At 52.6% G+C, this 19,841-nt stretch overlaps 1 protein-coding gene across 1 annotated transcript; it reads right to left on the reverse strand.

Annotated features, from left to right (window-relative positions):
* Positions 1 to 1,981: 1,981 nt before the first annotated feature.
* LOC133283001 (ATP-dependent RNA helicase DDX19B) lies at positions 1,982 to 12,844 on the reverse strand. The gene is made up of 12 exons (XM_061479429.1): positions 12,709 to 12,844; positions 11,850 to 11,898; positions 11,410 to 11,463; positions 10,519 to 10,654; positions 7,309 to 7,401; positions 6,614 to 6,716; positions 6,158 to 6,272; positions 5,795 to 5,972; positions 5,117 to 5,354; positions 4,871 to 5,033; positions 4,128 to 4,319; positions 1,982 to 3,551 (listed from the first exon to the last, which is right to left on the reverse strand). The coding sequence occupies exons 1-12, from the start codon at positions 12,763 to 12,765 to the stop codon at positions 3,490 to 3,492; spliced, it is 1,440 nt and encodes a 479-aa protein (XP_061335413.1). The 5' UTR covers positions 12,766 to 12,844; the 3' UTR covers positions 1,982 to 3,489.
* Between the last annotated feature and the right edge of the window lie 6,997 nt (positions 12,845 to 19,841).

The following is a 19,841-nucleotide window of genomic DNA, read 5'->3' on the forward strand; positions in this document are numbered from 1 at the left end:
AATGGATGATGGTGAAGTATTCAGTGACATGACTGATGGTGATACACTTGGGAGGGCTCTGCCTCTTCTGAGTGACTTCAGACTTTTAGGAGCGTGACTACATCATCCTCTTCAGAACAAACAGTTGTTATTTTGGCTGTGTTGGCAAGCACCTGGGTTTTCCACTTAAGTTTTCCTTCTCTCCTCCAACTCGTGTGATCTATAGGTAAGAATAGATGCGTAGTTACGGTGGGATGTTACAACATACTTTTTTAGACCCTTTACACTGAAATGAGTTAGTCCAAGAAAGCAAGTGCTGCTTTGGCATTTGCCTGAGGACTTACTTGCCTCATGCAGCAGAGCAGGTTTCACCAAACCATCATTAAATAAAGCCTCACAGGGTGACTTTGGGAGGTTTTAGATCAATACAACATGCTTGTGCTAAATAAACCAGATCTTTTAGGTTTCTAACACAAATTCTTATGGTTCAGATAATTCCATCTACTAGAAAAAAGGCTCATGTGCCACACAAATGAGCTGATTTTAATGTTTTGAGGTAAACCCAGCTGGTTTTTAACCACAGTGCCAAACCCATTCAGAGCAGTAGAACCAGAGCAGTGGCAGAATGCTCATGCTGGCATTGACCGAGAGCATCTTGTTCTAAAGCAAGTGTCCAGCAGCTCTCTGCAAGTGGTACCTGGTGAAATGGTGTTACTTGCTGCCACAGGTGACTGTGCAGCAGCAATCTTGGTGTCTTCAGGGGGAGACCAGGACTGAAACGTCCAGATCCTTTTAGTCAAACCTCAGTGGGGAGCGAAGGATTTCACTGTGGTACAGGAACCGTTTTGTGTCTCATTCAGTGCTAGGTGATTAACTCCCTTCTTCTGGTCTTGTGTGTGTTACTGCTGCATTTCAGAGTGTTTTCATGCTGTGCGATAGTGCAATTAATAAAACCTTTTAGGCCGAAGCTTGGATGTTAAATGATTTATGTGAACTGGAGGTGGAGCCATTGCATCTCCTGGGACACAAGAAACTGTTAATTTGATAGCAGATACCTCAGGGAATATCCAACCGGGACTTTGCCTTCAGCACCTTGCATATGCCTTCCTGGAGCTCCTCTCTCCATCCTGTATCAAGTATAGGATGGCAGGAGAGGAAGTGCTAACAGCCAGGGATACAGTGACCACCACATAGGTTTGAGAGGGCACAGGGGCTGATGCTTTAACCAAGGATAGAAGAGGAAAGAGCAACTTGGATTGCAGGGGACAGCACTTCTCAAGCTGCAGGATATTTACTCCTCCTGAATATTAAGATAAAAGTTAAATTAAGTTAAAAAAATATCCATGTTAAGATAAAACTGAATGAGTTTGGTCCTCAAACTCACCCAGGCTCCAGCATCTCCAAAGATGGGCATATTAGTTATTTCCTTTTCTTAAATCGCATGAAGTCTTATCTTGGCTAGTGCAAGGGAAAACACCTTGTCTCCTCCAGTTCCCCTTCTCTTCCCTTCAGAAGTCTTCCAGGGATGGATGCAGGGGAGATCTCAGTAGCAAGTCTGGCCCAAGAAGCACCAGGGAGGGAAGAACAGCAGTTATCTGACCCCATTTATGGTGTGGAATCATAGAGTAAGCTCTTAGGAATCTCAATCAGGTGAAGTTTACCCCATCACAGGGGTGCTTTGAGAAGGTCATCAAGAGAAAACTCTGGATTCATGGTTGTGAATGGCCTTAATTAAGGCTTTAAACCAACAAAGCATTGAAGCAAGAAGAGCCATTGCTCAGTTAATGTTCTTTATTCCAATTCAAAGTACATTAGAAACAGCACACAGGACCAGCAGCAGCTTTCCTGCCAACTCAACCCCATCCTCTGCTGTCACCAGGTCATTCAGCTGTACTATTAAAGTAGGTGATTGCAACAAGTCTTCCACTCGCCACGCACTCACTCACCGGCCACATTAAATAGGTTTCCAACAGAATAAAAATAGATACACCCCAGAATACAAAAAGTTTAATTTTAAGTTGTTTTTTTTTTTCTTTTTTTTTTTTCACTAAAGCCTTTATACAAATCGATAAAAGGGTGCACGAGTTCCTAAAATTTTAGGTACATTTTTAAATGAGCCTTTTTTTTTTACTTGGTAAAAGGATCCATGTTCCTGTCTTTGAACAGAATAGGATGGCCAAAATTGCAAAGAAACAAAAGTCCTAGGTAAATTTACAATTTATACATTGGTTCTGGAAGTGATTCCTGCACCAAGCACATCCCATTTTCCCCCCAAAAGAAGAGCTGTGCACCCTAAGTTCTAGTTCAGGAGCCTCCTTCTCCCTGGAAACCACGCAAGAATGGTCCCAACCGAGCCAAGAGCCCGAGCATGGAAGTTGGATGTCATTCCTTCTCCAGCAGGGACGCCCGGGATAAGGGACTGCACTAGGAGCACAGTGGAAGCAGAGCACTTCCCAGCTGGGGTTTGGCTGAGCCACTGAACTCTAAACTCTGGGACTGGAACAAGGGAAATGTGGTGGTCTAAAAGGGTTGGGTTTGGTCAATCCAAGCTAGCATGATTGATTGATTGATTGATTGCTACCCCTGTGGGTGCAGCCCAGCAGTTCTGTCCATTATTCATGCTGGGCTCCACAGCAGCATCTCAGAACCTGCCTGAAGGTGACTGATCCCCAGTCCAACTATTATTAGCATCGCATGGAGGTGAATCTCGTGATCACATTCATCAGTACAGTTCCTTTCACACTATCCCTCCCCATCCACCTACTCCTTGGCGAGGTCAAAGGCTTCAGGTAAACCTCTCAAGGAGACACTTGAGCTCCATCCCCACCGGACAGTGGCCACTCAAACAACTCAAGGATAAACTCAATGAAAATGCTGCCCAGCAGAAACAACACGGCACCTGTGTTTGCAAGAATGAGCTACTGGAGACATCCTTAGGACAATTTACGTAAGGAAAAGCAGGGCAAATCCATCAGGAAGCTAGAAATGAGGCTTAAAGAGCTCAGGGGAGCGCCAAAGAGAATGACATCCTATTTTGTACAAGTTGAGTATTTCACCCAAAGACAGCTGCCTTGTTTGGGGTTATTTGTGGGTTCTCATTTCTTTCCTTCTGTCCATTATCTATTCAGCTGTTGGATTTTAACTGATCAGGTTAACGCTGAACATGAATTCCCATTCGAGGCAATAAAGTTTTTCTATTCATCTTCAATTTGCTTTAGATAATTTGCTATTGCCCAGGTTTTGGCAAGTGTATTTCTTAGAATTCTAAAGATCTTCCCGTTTTAAGGCTAAACTAAGAAATGTTAAAAGCTTCTGTAAACATTTCCTCTTCCTCCCTACAAGTTGCACAATTTGAAGTCCAACTGCAATTTAAAATGAGGTAATTTTTGTATACTCAGATCTTAGAGAGTCCTTTTTGGGACTAGCTGAGGTGTGCCAATCCAAACGCTGATCCAATTGGAGTGGGAGAGCTTCCACAGCAGGGAACGCACCGGCTCCAGCAGCTGTGCTTCAGTTAGTGATCTTCTCAATCTCATCCAAGTCATCAGTATCCAATTTGCTGATCTTTTTGTCTAGAAAAATCAAAAAGAATCTTATCAGGGTTTGTAACACAGAGAAGGGAAAGCTGCTTCCTTCAGCTGGGCTCAGGGAGATAAGGTTTGTCTTTGGAGAAGAGAAGCTGTGTGGAGACCTCAGAGCAGCTTCCAGTGCCTGAAGGGGGCTAAAAGGATGCTGGAGAGGGGCTCTTCATTAGGGACTGTAGCGATAGGACAAGGGGTGATGGGTTCAGACTGAAACAGGGGAAGTTCAGGTTGGAGATAAGGCAGAAGCTCTTCCCTGTGAGGGTGCTGAGGCGCTGGCACAGGGTGCCCAGAGAAGCTGTGGCTGCCCCATCCCTGGCAGTGTTCAAGGGCAGGTTGGACACAGGGGCTTGGAGCAAGCTGCTCTAGCGGAAGGTGTCTCTGCCCGTGGCAGGGGTTGGAGCTGGAGGAGCTTTAAGGTTCCTTTCAACACAAACCACTCTCAGATTCTATGACTGCACAAAATACAGCTGATGTGTGGTTAAAGGCTCAACAAACCCATTAGATCTGCTCAGAACACAGCTAGTCAAAACCCTTAGAGAAAGAAGAAAGTCTGAGGGTACGTACTGAAATGCTCCTGGATTCTGTTGAGAATGTTCATGCTGTGCTTGCTGTCTACCATGTTAATAGCCAGTCCTCGCTTCCCAAAGCGACCCGTACGTCCGATCCGGTGCAGATACGTCTCATTGTCTGGATTTCCATCTTTATCCACAGGAAGGTCAAAATTGATAACAACAGAGACCTGCTCCACATCGATCCCTGAGAAACAGAAAGCATCCAATGACACAACGTTTAAACCACCTCAGAGCAGAAGCAGCTGCCTCTGGCCTGACTGATGGGCAGTTTGCTCACCATACCCATGTTACCCAACAGCACAAATGGACAGGACAAGGGGTGATGGGTTCAAACAAACAGGGGAAGTTCAGGTTGGAGATAAGGCAGAAGCTCTTCCCTGTGAGGGTGCTGAGGCGCTGGCACAGGGTGCCCAGAGAAGCTGTGGCTGCCCCATCCCTGGCAGTGTTCAAGGCCAGGTCTCTGTATTTTAGCACATGGTTAAAGACCGAGGCTCAGCAGTTCCAAGCAGGCTCCTCACAGGATGGACTTTCTCATCTCAAGCTGCAGGAATCCTACAAGGAATCCTGTGTTTGCCCAACATCATCTTTATACGCACAGCCCTGGTCAGCAGGAATGACTTTAAGGGCCCCAATTTGTCCAGACTGGGACACTCAAGGATGCAAATTCTTTCCAGAAGCTTATCTGTTATGTCAGGTACTGCTGCTTCAGCCCAGCCCGGCTCTGCTATGCCCTACCTCTGGCACAGACGTTTGTGGTCACCAGCACCTTCTCTTTGCCCTCTCGGAAGCGCTCTATAACCGCGGCTCTCTGCTCCACCATCATCTCCCCGCTGAGCAGTGCCACCTGATGGCCTTCCTTGGAGAGCTCTGCTGCCAGCCACCCGGCTGTCTTCCGAGTCTGAAACAAAAAGTGAGGTTTGTGAGCACCAAGCACCAGCAGACACTGCCGGGATCATTGGGACATTCCCAGAAAGGACTCACATGGCAGAAGATCATGGCCTGGGCAATGGTGATTGCGCCATAGATGTTACAGAGAGCCTGGAACTTCTCATCTCTGTTACTGCACAGAACATAGTACTGCTTAATAGTGTCCAGAGTCTCCTCCTCTCGCTTCAGTTTGATGATGTTTGGGTCAGGAACAACTTTCTGAGCAAACTTCCACACGGAATCCTCAAAGGTGGCTGAGAACAGCAGCATCTGGCAGTCCCTGGGGAGCATTCTGCAACAGAGAGCAAAATGGGCAGGGTTCCCCTGCAACACTTCACCCCCCCTGATCTCCTGATAGGATTAAAGCCATGAGCAAAGCAGAACAATAACCTCAGCAGAGTTATTCCAGTGGCTGGAAGGGCTAACACTAATCTTACCAACACCTCATCGCTCCCTCACGGACCAGTGGCATCCAGACTTGCCTTCTTACCAATGAATAAACCCTGCTCCAGGGACAGGCTTTTTAATTCTGTAAGAAAATGAAACTGCTTGTCACCCCCTGACACTGCCTCTATTAACCAGCTGGATTAGAGCTAAATATATCAGTTTAATCTTGTTGCTTCATCAGTGAAGACACCACTCAAGACTCTAACCCTGCTGTCCCTTGTGTTACAGAAGAGCTGTAATTAAAGGAACCAGTATCACCTTGGGCAAGGCACAGCCAGTCCTTACCTCTGAATGCGGATGCTCTGGTCCTGATGGCCCTGTGTTGCTATCATCACATCAGCCTCATCCAACACAAACACTTTGATTTTCTTGGGATCTATGAATTTGAGCTTGGAACACCAGTCCAGCACAGTGCCGGGAGTGCCGATCACAATCTGCTCTGAGATCTTCTGACCTCTCTCCACTGTTGGGATAGACAGAACAGCTTTTGTAAGACAAGCTGCACAGTGGAATGCTCTGCCCCTCCCTCAACCAGCCTCAACTGCTCCACTGTTGGTTTAATGTATTGCACCCAAAGAACATTGTAGTCTCATTTCCAATTCTGTACTCACACTTATTGCCTCACTCACTCTGCATCACTGTACTCACACTTATTGCCTCGGACAGCATAGGCAAGTTTCAGCTCTGGATAAAACTTCCCCATCTGCTCAATCACTTTTCCTGTCTGCAGTGCCAGCTCGTACGTTGGGGAAAGGCACAAACACTGGTGGGACAGAGGGATAACATGTTTGAGATGATCAACACCACAGACAATGCTATCACACTTGCTTATGATACCCCCTATTTATCTCCTCACAGATCACCCTGCGTGATGCAAGGCAATGACTAACAGGAACAAGTTGTGAGCAAAATCCACACAGTTTGCATTAAGGGTGCTTTGCTAAGATCTCCAGAACCCCATTCCCTGCTAAGCAACAGATCACAGAGACAGGCTCATCAAACTGTGAATTCACTATCAAAGGTCTCAAGAGAAGCCCAGCTTCTTCACTAGGTGGCCTTTCACCACCACAAGCCCCTGAAACACTCACATCCCAGAAGATTTACCTGTGGATACTTGTTCCCAGGCTCCACACGACTGAGCATGGCCAGGACAAAGGCAGCCGTCTTGCCAGTGCCGGACTGAGACTGTGCAATCAGGTTCTGTGGGCTGCAGAACACACAGCAACAGGAGCTCAACGAGAGGAACCACCCAGACACGTACTCACAGGGTTGAAGGACACCAAAACCCCAGCGAGTGGCACTGTAATGCCTTTAAGAGCTACCACTGCTGTGCAATGGTGCTACCTTTGCCAGCTACACTCCACAGGGCACAGAAGGTGGTTTCTGGCCTTTACCCACACTTTTATGGAGCTTTGGAAGGAAAACCTGTCAGTACTTTTCCATTTCACACATCTCCCCCTAGTGTCTTCCCACTGAATGCATTTCAGCTCAGGGCACAGCAAGCAAATCCACAACGCACCTCAACTGCACCCAGGATTGCTGTATCTCCATGAGTTTCTACCCTACACCAAGTAGGAAAACTGGACTGACCTCAGCCAAGCACTATGGCATTGTGTTCAGTACCAGCCCCAGGAAAGGGGCAAATCCAGGGTGCCACAGAAACACCATGGCACTGGAAAGCTTTCACCACAGCCCAGACAGCTTCCCCACCTTCACCCTCCCATCCAGAGCTCAGTAACAGCACAATGCATCTTTCAAATCCTTCCTGCACTGGAGGGGAGTACAGGATGTGTACATACGGCTCAGCAAGCATCATGGGCAGCGCATTCTCCTGTATCTTAGATGGTCTGTTGAAGCCCATGGCATAGACTCCTTGCAGGAGCTGTGGTTTCCTGAAAACAGAGATTTATACTGTCAGAGAGCAGCCCTGAGGAGAAGGACTTGTGACAAGTGACATCCATCAGTGTGTACTCCAGCCCAGAACCCCCCCATGTGCTGGGCTGCACCCCCAGAGCTTGAGCAGCAGCTCAGGGAGGGGATGCTGCCCCTCTGCTGCGCTCAGGGGAGACCCCCCCCGCAGCCCTGATCCAGCTCTGGGGCAGCAGCATCAGAGGGACGTGGAGCTGCTGGAGCGAGGCCAGAGGAGGCCATGGAGATGCTGCGAGGGCTGGAGCAGCTCTGCTCTGGAGCCAGGCTGAGAGAGCTGGGCTGGGGCAGCCTGGAGAAGACTCCTGAAGGGGAGACCTTAGAGCAGCTCCAGTGCCTGAAGGGGCTGCAGGAAACCTGGAGAGGGGCTTGGGACAAGGGATGTAGGGACAGGCCAAGGGGAATGGCTTTAACCTGCCAGAGGGGAGACTGAGATGAGCTCTTAGGCAAAAGCTCTTCCCTGTGAGGGTGCTGAGGCGCTGGCACAGGGTGCCCAGAGAAGCTGTGGCTGCCCCATCCCTGGCAGTGTTCAAGGCCAGGTTGGACACAGGGGCTTGGAGCAAGCTGCTCTAGTGGAAGGTGTTCCTGCCCGTGGCAGGGGCTGGAGCTGGGTGAGCTTTAAGGCTGCTTCCAACACAAACCACTCTGGGATTCTGTGATGTATGGAAGGACACTTGAGTTTCATTTGTGTACAAAAAGTTAAGGGAAAACCCCCTTAGAACCACACTCGGAGCTGCCGCTACAATCGCAGCAGTGAAGTCTCTGCCCAGACACAAGAAGTGACAGCAGGAGGTCTGGAGAGGTTTGCAAATCCCCTCTTTACTCAGTGATGCTGCACGCCTGCCTTCCACAGCTACGTGGATAACCTTGTGTCAGAGCTCTAAGGCTGCTACTTGTTCTTGTGCCTGCTCCTTGTTCTAAAGCAGCTTTCCCAACAACCCAGGAATCCCAGAGCAGAAAGCATTAATCCTCTCCTTTAGGTCAATCCCTTTTTCTCAGCTACACCTCATTTTAACACCAAAATTCCCACTCCTTGAAGACTCAAATATGGGGCAAAGCAACCTCAGCATACAAGGAACAGAATGAAGTGGAACATCATGAAAGCATTGTGAGGACTTCAGGAAGCTGTGATGGATTCTGCAATACAAACTGTCACCTAAGAGCAGGGTGACACTGGCTTAGTGCACAAAACTGGCAACTGATAATCAGTTTAGCTCACTGTGACTTCACCCAGTGATCTGTGGCTTATCCCAGCACTCAAACCTAAGGCTGTGGTGGCACTGCTCATCATCAGGTGCTCATCAATTGCTTTCTGGCCTCAGCAGGCGCTTGTATAGACAAGGAGATCCAAGAATAGCCTAAAATTCAGGTTCCAGTGCTAGTGAGCCCTCAGCTCAGAGTTCACTGGAGTGCTGCAGTGGTGCTCAGAAGCAAGGGCTTTCCTTTCAAAGCAGGTTACAGGTTTCCTGCCCAGCACTGCCTGCTACTTAGAACTTCCCATTCAGCCCAACATGCTTTTAAAATCTCCCATATTCCTTTCAGATGATGGCTGAACAAAAGCTCTTTGAAAACGTAACCCTGTGCTGCTCAAAAGCAAAGACACACAAAGCCCAACTCTGCAACAGTTGCCAAGGATACACCAAGCCCTGACAAAATGAAGCCTCAATTAGTCTGGCTGGGCCCATCATTAACTCCCTTGGATTATTTGGCTTCTGGAAGATGGGAATTAGGCTAACAGGCTGCTCAGGAGCTCAGGTTTTCTTTGTGTAGACATTCAACCACTCACATTAACAAAGCAAAATGACATCCTGACGTTTCCCAGTGAAGCCTCATGGGCTCCCACTTCCCTGTGGAGCTTACAAAAGAGCAACAAACCTAAGATCATCAATATAAGCAACAGGACAGCCTCTTTGTCATGTTATGTCTTAAATACAGCTACCACTGCTCTCCAATCCTCACTGGAAAAGGTATTCAACAGGGAGTAGTTTTTCCAGTACATAAATCCGATATCACTGGCAGAGAAAGATAAGCTTTTCCCTTTGCGCTATTCATTGCTGCTGTGGGACCTTCACAAACAACCAACGAAGAACAGGAACAGAAGATGGTCGTGTTCATTCCTTCCATAAATAAAACAAAGATCATGTATCCCAAAACACTGCTGTACTGCTGGAACACCTCCCTCCGGTGCTCCCATATTTGCAGGAGCAAAATGATGGTGCCTCCAGCACAGAAAGGGTCTCTTTGCAATTCACACACCTTGGTGGGACAGCCTTCCCTCCTCTCCTCACCTGAGCTCTGTGGTGCATTTGACCAAAACCCACATGTTAAAACTCAGAGTAGGGCTGCTAGAGCTGATGCTAAAAAGCAGTGCTGGCAGGAATTAAAACGAGCTTGTTTTGATGGAAGCCTTCACAAGGCACCAGGATGAAATCATTCTCCTTGTTTTTAAATCATCAATTTAGTAGGGACAGGACAAAGGGAATGGCTTTAACCTGACAGAGGGGAGACTGAGATGAGCTCTTGGGCACAAGCTCTTCCCTGTGAGGGTGCTGAGGCGCTGGCACAGGGTGCCCAGAGAAGCTGTGGCTGCCCCATCCCTGGCAGTGTTCAAGGCCAGGTTGGACACAGGGACAACCTGATCTAGTGGAAGGTGTCCCTGCCTGTGGCAGGGGGTTGGGACTGGATCAGCTTTAAAGGTCCCTTTCAACCCAAACCATTCCATGATTCTGTGATTCCATACCAATAAATGATATGCTAATTTATGAATGATAAATGTGCAGTAACTTGAAGCAGAAAGGCTATCTCCTACCCAGCCAGGGAACGTCTCAGGACACAAGGAGAGGCTCCAGCTCCAAATTCCCATCTGCTCTTGCAACCTCACCACGAGTGAGTCAGTGCAGCTTTCCCTGAGCTCAAGAGCAAGGCTTCCCACGACTGAGTGGGCCAAACAATACACTGCAAACCCCAGTCACGAGGGAGCCTGCTTCATGTTTCTGCTCCCAGGTTCAACAGCTCAATGCAAAGAAGCCTCTGGCTCAGCCCAGCATGACCCCTCCAGCAGCTCTGAAGCAACCAGCACTTACAGTCGCAGCTCCTCAAAAGACTTCACGGAGTAGAGAGGGGATGTGGGGTCCCTCTGCAGCACCTCCACCTGGTTTGTGGTGTCAACCAGGTTACTGCGGATCAGCTTGTTCAGCAAGGACTGGGCAGCTCTGTCCTCTAGGGAGACAGCAGGGAGAAGAAAGAGAACTCAGTCCCAGCCTGCTCCACTGGGCTCTAACTGGCGTTACTGAGCCATCTAAAAAGGACAAGGTGGATCCAAACACTGACCTTCTTCATTACAGAGCAATGGCATAAGCAAACCTGAGTGAGAAATCTACCACAATATCACAGATTCCCATTTAATAGCCAGGAAGACAAGCAAAAGTGAGCACTGGTTTAAGGGGGAGCTTAACAGATACAGAACACAAGCTCCCTGAACACAGAACTTAAGCTATGATATGCTCAGGGTCTAACTGGAAGGCAGGACAGGGTCTGAAGCCTCACAAAGCCTCACTATTATCCAGCATGTGGGCAGACAGACACCTTTTAGGGCTCCTTTTTTTTTCCTTTTTAAAGGAAGTTGGAGGACAAACTGGACTTTGAAAGATGCCCAGGCTGAAATGCAGCAAGGGCTGAGGATAAACGAGCACAAAGCAGAAGGTTAAACTGCTGCACTTTAGGGTTCTGCTAATAAAGCTGTCTTCTGCTATCCCTTTATTCCTCTCCACTCTAATCCAGGAGGCTCCCAAGTTATTACAGGACCCAGTGGCCTTAAAAGCATTATGGAGGAAGGACCTGTCTTACAATTAAGTCCCTGGGGCAGGATACGAGCTCAGCCATCCCAAGACATAAGGCAGACTTACTTTAAGTACATACAAAATCCATTTCCTTCCAACATTCCTTGCCAAAGGATTTTCCAAGGCACCACTTACCCTTCTCCTCATCCTCTGTCTTCTCAATGTTGTCATCCGCCTTGACAACAGCACCTAAAGTCAAACAGGTTTGGGGTAGATGTGAGCTCAGGCCTCAGCAACTGCCCACCCCGAGGAGTTTTAGGGTTCCAAGACTGTGGGACAAGCTACAGAAGGGCTCATTTCCCTGATGGGAACAGCTCTGCTCTGTCCGGGTGTGGAAGAAACCCAAGGTATCGCTTGTTCCATGCAGCCAAACTGCTCTTTATCAACCACACAACAGAGTCTGCTGTTGAATACAGCAAACCAGCATTTAACAGGTTAGCCCAGCAGAACCAGCATGTGAGGCTTTTAATCTCAGCTTTATATTTCCCCTTTCCAGAATTCCTTAACTAATTAGGAATTTGGCAATGGAAGAACACCGTCCCCTTCCTGGCACCATTCCAGTCGCTGTCACTCACCATTGGCATCTGGTTTGGATTTTTCCTCCTTCAGGTGTAAACTGCTCAACTACAGACAAGGAAAAACACAACATCAGAGCTGTCCTGGCTTTGGACAAGGGGTGTAGGGACAGGCCAAGGGGAATGGCTTTAACCTGCCCGAGGGGAGACTGACATGAGCTCTTAGGCACAAGTCCTTCCCTGTGAGCTCTCCTCCAGGACCCACCACCAGCTAAAAGCACAGCACAGCGCCCACCAAACCCCTGTGCTGGGAGGGAAATGGGATGAGGTCCCTGCGGTGAGCTTCACCCCGTGAGCTTGAACAGAAACACAGCTTTCTCTAGGCTGTAACACGGGGAAGGGGGTTGTTTCCTGCCCCTGCACCTCCACTCCCCCCCCCCCCCAGCTCCGCTGGTGGCTGGAACCGGAGCCAAGCACGGCCCCAGCAGCCGGACACGGCCCCGCTCCCCCAGGGCTGCTTCCACCGCCCAAAACGTGCTGGGGAAAGCAGCCGCGGGGCCCAACCACCACCGGGGGCACGAACTACGGCTCCCCAGCCCTCAAGTGCAGCGCGGGGGGAGAGAAAACCCCAAGCCCACAGAAATACCGCCCTCATCAGAAGCAAGCGGAGGAAAGAAAGGGGATGTGGGGGCTCCAGGCAGGCAGCCCGCAGGGGGGAAGAGCAGCAACGGGGCTGCGGGGCCTCGAGAAACGAAAGGGGTTCGGAAGGGGGAGGAGAATAAAAGGGGTTTTGCTGCTCCCGAAGCAGGGCGAGGGCGCGGGCCCGGGGCGGTGCTGCCGCAGGGCCCCGCGGCTGCGGCACGAACAAACCGGGACGGGAACGGGGGCTGCTCCAGCGCCGGGCCCCGGCCGCACTCACCGACTCGGCCGCCGCCTCCTGCTCGTCCACGGCCAGGGCCCAGGAGTCGGTGGCCATGTCCGGGCCGCGCCTGGCACCGGGCTCGCCCTGAGCAGCCGCAATGGCGCCGGGAAGGGGAGAGCGCCTGCGCCGCCCCCGGCCCCGCCCTCACAGCCCCGGGCCCGGCCCCGCAACCGCGCTGTGAGCGCCGCGTTCCGGGAGCGCCGCGTTCCGGGGGGCAGGAACAAGCGATGGGGGGCGATAGGAATGGATGGGAGGGGTAGCAATGGGTTGGGGGGGGGGCAGGAAGGGATGAGGGTAGGGATGGGGGGGGGAATGGATGAAAGGGGGCAGAAAAAGATTGGGGGTCAAAGTAATTGGGGGGCAGGAAGGGATGAGGGTAGGGATGGGGGGGAATGGATGAAAGGGGGCAGAAAAAGATTGGGGGTCAAAGTAATTGGGGGGCAGGAAGGGATGAGGGTAGGGATGGGGGGGAATGGATGAAAGGGGGCAGAAAAAGATTGGGGGTCAAAGTAATTGGGGGGCAGGAAGGGATGAGGGTAGGGATGGGGGGGGAATGGATGAAAGGGGGCAGAAAAAGATTGGGGGTAAAAGTTATTGGGGGGCAGGAAGGGATGAGGGTAGGGATTGGGGGGGGGAATGGATGAAAGGGGGCGGAAAAAGATTGGGGGTCAAAGTAACTGGGGGGCAGGAAGGGATGAGGGTAGGGATGGGGGGGAATGGATGAAAGGGGGCAGAAAAAGATTGGGGGTCAAAGTAACTGGGGGGCAGGAATGGGTTGGGGGTGTGGAGGAGGAGGGTCGGGAATGGATGGATGGGGGGGGGGGTGTGATAAACACATAAAGGTATTGGGCTTTGTGAGTCGTAGGTGTGGTTGTGTGGGTATAACTAGGAGCTGACAGCAACAAAACTGGCTAAAGACAAGGCTAGACAGCAAGTTAAAAACCTTCAGATCTCTTGATCGAAATGGAATCACAGAGCAAAAAGGTAAAAGGGGGGGGGTGATATAAGGAAAGCCTGGAAAACCAGAGTTAAAGTACTTTTTAGCTTAACAGGTTGTAGAAAGAGAACAATGTTTATGTTGTAAGTCTGTGGGATGTAGTAGCCCTGCTAAACATGAGTTAGTTTCACACCAGTCTTCTAAAGTATCTTTAGTTTTAAAGAGCGATGTTTGTGTTGTCTGTGGTGAGATAACAGGCTTTAGTGGCCCCACTAAACATGAATGAGTTATTTCACACCATCCTTCTCATTATCAGTTGGTTTAGAGGCAGAGCCTCCCAAGGCTCTGCTAGCTTGGGATACTCCTTGTCTGCCCATCCTGCAACACATTTTGCAGGCAGGTCACACTGCTTTAAATCTTTGCTAGTTCTCAGAATAATTACAGATATAGCTGGTTGTGTGGTTGCTGGGGGGCCCAACTGTGCCAGAGGTGAAAAGTACACCGTGAGGAAGACTGCTTACTTCATCCTCAGGCCCCCTGCTCACAATCACCACAGAGCAGTGCGCAGGCGCCAAGAGGAGGAGACTTGTGATAATAAATTCTTGAAGCTCGTTATAATATCCCCACCTGTACATGGGAATTATGAATATGCATGTAACTGATGTAATACTGAAAGTATATAAACCTGTACCAAATGCTAATCCCTTGCGCCTCTGGCTGCGGTCAGGCGCCCAGCGCTGTTGCTTTTGCTTTCTTGCCTTTGTCCCTCACTAAACCCTTGTTACCTCGTTTAGAGGAGTGAGTTCCTATTTCACAGGCTGCTGTCACCGCGCCAGCCTGGCCCCAGCGGTGTGGGGCTGTGAAGCGTGTGGGGAGGGAGCAGCCCTTGAGGAGGGGCTGGATCTGGGTTTTACTGAGGCCAAGCCCAGAGCATCACCCAGAAGGTCCCAAGGCGATGGCTGCTTCCCTGTCCTGTTAACAAAGGCATGGAGCCACTTTGTGGCTCCCACAACCCAAACCTGCCCAGGTGAGCTGTTACCTCCTTGTGTGCCCCAGGACACCTCGTGGAGCGTTGCTGGTGTCAGCACATGAGCTCAGGCCCTGCTCTAAGTGCTCCTCGAACACCTCTGATGGTTCTTTTCCATCCAGCTCACCCCCTGATTGCTGAGTGCTGTCACCTGATGCTTTCCCATGGGATTCGATTTCCTCTTTGGAAGTGGAAGCCCCGTGTCCCTCTCTCCATCAGACCCCCCCTCCCCAGGCACACACGTGAATTTGGGGTGGGCAGTTGCATTTGCAGAGGTGACATCAGGGCTTTTCCTTTGCCATGGCAACTCATCGCAGTGCCCAGGAGGATGCTCGATGCAGGAGCTGAACGCGAGGGGGTTTTCAATGGGAACAGAGCAGGGAGCCAAAATAAGTCTGAGACATTAAGTAATGAGGGTAGAATGAAAAGGAACAGGGGGAGACCCCCACTGCAGCCCTGATCCAGCTCTGGGGCAGCAGCACAAGAGGGACGTGGAGCTGCTGGAGCGAGGCCAGAGGAGGCCATGGAGATGCTGCGAGGGCTGGAGCAGCTCTGCTCTGGAGCCAGGCTGAGAGAGCTGGGCTGGGGCAGCCTGGAGACGATGAGTGAAGGTTGGTCCAAGGCCTGTGAGCTGCTTTTGAGCATCCCTTGGTGATGCAACTTCACCTTCAGCACCCACTATCACCTCCCCTGAACCAGCTCTGTTTCTGTTCTCCCAAAGACTCCCATCTCCACGCTGGAACTGGCTCTGTTATAACTAAATGTGCTGCAGCTCCCAGCTTTGTTGGTGTGGATCCCAGGATTTCTCCTGACATATGTTATTTTCTTCCGAGGAGCCAGAAGCCACAGCAAACAAACACTTTAACTGGCACTGGGAACACGGGACATGGGTTTCTTAGTTCTTATTTGTCTAGAAAGAGCCATAAATCCTCAAGCTTCAGGGCTTAAGCCAGGCTCTGGAGCTGGGCTTAGGGACACAGCTCTTGTCTGGGTGACTTAGAGACAAGGGGAGGGAGAAAACGCTCTGGGGCCATCTGAATGCAGACAGAAAGGGAGATGTGGGGGTTAGAGGGTGGGTTGGGGGGCTTGGAGTGCTGCTGGTGGTGACCCGAGATGGGTCTGTGGTGGGACACTGGAACCAGCCAGATGTGCGGTGGATCCACGTCTCAGCATAGGGTGAGGCAAGGGGAAAGCCTTCTGTCCTCCTGCAGCTCATGGAGCTCTTCCCCATGGAGGTGATGGTGAGCTACCTGTCAGCAGCAGCGCCAATATCACTGAATTTAGGTACCAGCTTTACCCGCTCAGAGCCAGGCCCGGGTCCAGCTCTGCTCTGGGGCAGGGTGGTGCCATTCCTGCTGCCTCAGTTTCCCCTTTGCTCTACAGGTTGGGTTTTCCTGCACTGCAGTGTGATGTGCTCGGGGCAGGGGCTCTATCCCACATGAGCGCATCCCTCTGGTCCAGCATCGCTCCCCTTCCCTGCAGGATTGTCCCTCTGTGTGCCCACAGCCAGGCGGTGCTTGGTGGTGATGAGCTGAGATGGGGACAGGGACCACAGCATGGGGGGGGGGGGGGGGTGTGGCCTGAGGCTGGTGAAGGGTGATGCATCCTGATTTGGGGGGGCTAAAGGAGCATCCTCTGGGGCGGGGAAGTGGAACGGGGTCCTTCCCATCCCGGTTGTGGAACATCCCGGGAATGGGTCACATCCCCCTTTCTCTCCCAACCCTCCATGTGAGGAGCATCTCCTCCACCGCTGAGCAGCACCCCTCGCCCTGCAGCCCCAGGGGGGGGAGCAGAGAAGCCACTGGAGTCTTTAGGGGTGACTGGTGCGGTCCCTCCCGGCACCACTGCCCCATAGAGGACCCCGGGAGCGGGGGGTGATGCCACAGGTTGCTGAGGGCTCTGTTGTGCAGCGCTCCCCCCGCCAGCCCTGGCGCTTGCTCCCTCTCCCTCTCCCTCCCTTTCCCTCTCTGTGCTTATCTCCGTCTCTCCGTGTCTTTCCCAGACAAAAGCAGCCTGAAGCCGTGCCTGACGCCTTCGGGATTTCTCCTGCCCTTCCTGCCCCAAAACCTCTCTGAGGGCAGGCACAGGGGGTGGCTGGAGCGGGTGAAGTTGCTCCAACCCTCCCCATCCCCTTCCTCCTCCTCCTTCTCTTCCTCCTCCTCTCTCTTCTGCCAGGCAAGGTAAGACAAGCAGTGGCTGCTCTCCAGTTGCTTTCCGCACCTCTCTAGCAGGCTGGGCTGCGTGTGCTCCGCAGGGCTCTGTGTGTCTCCGGGTGTCTGTGTGTGTGTGTGTGTGTGTGAGCGGGCTCTTCCCTCCCCAGGCTGTGCACAATCTCAGCACAAAGCTGCTCTCTGAACAGATCTCCCTGTCATAATATTTCTGCAGGCACAAGCCCACACTGTGCAAGCTGCTGCTTCCCTGCCTTGCCTTTTCCCAGCTGGATGCTGAGCCTCCTCAGCATCCCTGTCCTCCCAGAGCTGTGCAGGCAGCAACAGTGACTGCCCTCTGTGGATGGGGAGGATGCTGCTGGGGGGGCCAGGCTGGTGCTCTCCTGGGTGGGATATCCCAGCTGTGGACACATGCTTTGGGGTAAGGGAGGACTGACCTTGGCAGGGCGAGGGGGGACTCTGAGCCGCCTGGTGAGGCTCAAAGCACCAAGGACCTCGCTTGTACTTGGTGCCTGGGGGGATGGAGAAGGGTTGTGCTGCCCCTGGGGACCCTGTGCGTGTCCTTGGCTCTGGATCCATCCATGGGGCTGGCTGCTGCAGGTCCAGCACACTGAAGGGCGTTTGGGCTACAACCTCTATGGCTCAGCCCAGAGCCCAGCAAGGCAGGGGTTAACCAAAGCCTGTGTCAGAAAAGCTGTCTGCCCATGGATGTAATTGATGGTTCCAGAAACAGGGCCTGGGACGTGAATCATGGCCCTTGAGACCCAGCTCTGGGGCCAGGGGATGACTGACAGACTGCACAACCTGCCTCTGCTCGGGGCTGTCAATCCCGGTTCAGCCGGGTGCTGCATCATCTGTGCCACTGCTGGGTGGCTGGTACCACGCTGTCACCCCCAGCGGGTCCGCAGCGATGCCGGGGTGAAGCACGGTGCCTGTTCTGCTGGTTTCATGCTTGGAGTTTGAAGTGAGGGAGAAGATCCTGGAGCTTCCCAGGAGAGGTTCCACAGGGCTGCTGTGGTTGTAGAACCACGGGATGGTTTGGGCTGAAGGGACCTTAAAGCTCCTCCAGCTCCAGCCACTGCCACGGGCAGGGACCCCTTCCACTAGAGCAGCTTGCTCCAAACCCCTGTGTCCAACCTGGCCTTGAACACTGCCAGGGATGGGGCAGCCACAGCTTCTCTGGGCACCCTGTGCCAGCGCCTCAGCACCCTCACAGGGAAGAGCTTCTGCCTAAGAGCTCATCTCAGTCTCCCCTCTGGCAGGTTAAAGCCATTCCCCTTGGCCTGTCCCTACATCCCTTGTCCCAAGCCCCTCTCCAGGTTTCCTGCAGCCCCTTCAGGCACTGGAGCTGCTCTCAGGTCTCCCCTTCAGGAGCCTTCTCTTGTCCAGGCTGCCCCAGCCCAGCTCTCTCAGCCTGGCTCCAGAGCAGAGCTGCTCCAGCCCTCGCAGCATCTCCATGGCCTCCTCTGGCCTCGCTCCAGCAGCTCCACGTCCCTCTGGTGCTGCTGCCCAAGTGCTTGTGTTCTGTGTCCCTTCCATAGGTGCTGCCCTCAGCCAGCGAATCCCCTCCCTGCCCCGGGACTGGAGAGCACTGCCTGTGCCCAGGCTCTTCCAGCAGCGTTCCCATGGCTGCTCCGGGAGCGGGGGATACCGGATCCTGGCTCTGTTGGAGAGCCCCGAGCGGTGTCTCCTGTTTCGGGTTTGCTGCCGTGGGGCTGCCCAGCAGCTACCATAGCCCCCAGGGCAGGGTCGTGGTGCTCCTGCTGCGGTGCAACAGGCTCCGCCACCAGCCGGGCTGCTCCCGTGCATCGCCGCGGGGCACAGGCTGTTATCATCCTGACGGGCCGCTGGATGTCAGTGTTGATCGAGACTGATGGAGAGAGGGATGCCCACCGAGCTGCGATAAACCCGGCCTGAGCGGCGCGGGATGACCCGGGTCCTGCTCGGACCCGGCGCTGACACATCCAAGGGAACCCATCTGGGGCTGGTGAGGGGCTGCAGTGGGGTGATGCAGCCATTGAGCACCCAAACCCGTGTCCATCGCATGCAGCACCGGGGTGGGCTGCGCACAGCTGCCCCTGGACCCCTTCCCATGGGGATGTGCCGCAGGCAGGACACGGCTTTATCCCGGTTATCCGGGCCTGGTGTGGTTCTTCTTGTTGGCTGTAGGTGCCATGGAGCTGGTGGTGGTGGCACTGCAGGGACCGCAGCCTGCCTTGGGTGCTGGGCCGTGCGCTGGGTGCTCAGTTTGCTGTGTTCCAGTCAATGGGTGAAAATACACCTTAGAAGAGCATTACCCTGCCTCTCTCTGATACACGTGGTCGAAAGCTGGGTGCTTTGAGGGCACGTCAGTGCTCAGGGATGCAGATGGACCCAGGCAGCGCTCCGGGCATTGCACCCACTTTGCAGGCAACCAAACACCCTCTGCGACCCTGCCCTTTGCAGTCCAGCCCCAGACATAACCGAGTGCTGGGCAGTGGGTGCTGCCTGCACTGGGGATGGAAGCTCCGCACGTCACAGGGTCCGTCTGCAGACGTCGGAGCAGCATCAGCACCTTCCCCGTTAATCCTGCACTGGAACTGGCTGGGATGTAAGCTGGAGCAGGGCAGCATGGTGCCAACGTCACTCCCTCCTCTGTGGCCATGGAGAAGAGCAGGTTGTCAAGGAAAAAGCATTTAAAAAGCAAAGGGGAAAGGCAGCATCCTCGTGGGCCATGTCCTGAGTGGGACAACCTGTGCCCCCAGCCCTGAGCTGCTCCCCAGCCCGGTGGCATTATGGATGTGGGGTATTTCTGCTGATTCAGGTGGCTGAAGGCATTTGCCAAGGGTTTTGCCTTCTCCTCCCGTGATGCCAAAGGCAGTGTGAGGATGCGGGTCGGGAGGGGTCTGTCCAGGTCTGGGGGATGGCCCATGGTGCAGGAGGCAGAGAACATGGTGGTGGGAAGGGGACACGCTGAGGACCGGGTGGATGCAGGGATGCTCTGTGCAGCAGTGCTGCT

The sequence above is a fragment of the Pezoporus flaviventris genome, unplaced genomic scaffold (assembly GCF_033815535.1).
Source record: "Pezoporus flaviventris isolate CSIRO_AGI_PZ_B2104156 unplaced genomic scaffold, CSIRO_AGI_Pfla_v1 ptg000148l, whole genome shotgun sequence".
NCBI classification, from domain to species: Eukaryota; Metazoa; Chordata; class Aves; order Psittaciformes; family Psittacidae; genus Pezoporus; species Pezoporus flaviventris.

Coding starts and splice junctions, on each gene's coding strand:
- LOC133283001 (XM_061479429.1), bottom strand. CDS start 12,765: ATGGCCACCGACTCCTGGGCCCTGGCCGTGGACGAGCAGGAGGCGGCG. Junction 11,899..12,708: donor AGGAGGCGGCGGCCGAGTCG/GTGAGTGCGGCC, acceptor CCTTGTCTGTAG/TTGAGCAGTTTACACCTGAA. Junction 5,355..5,794: donor CAGAGCATCCGCATTCAGAG/GTAAGGACTGGC, acceptor TCTCTGTTGCAG/AATGCTCCCCAGGGACTGCC.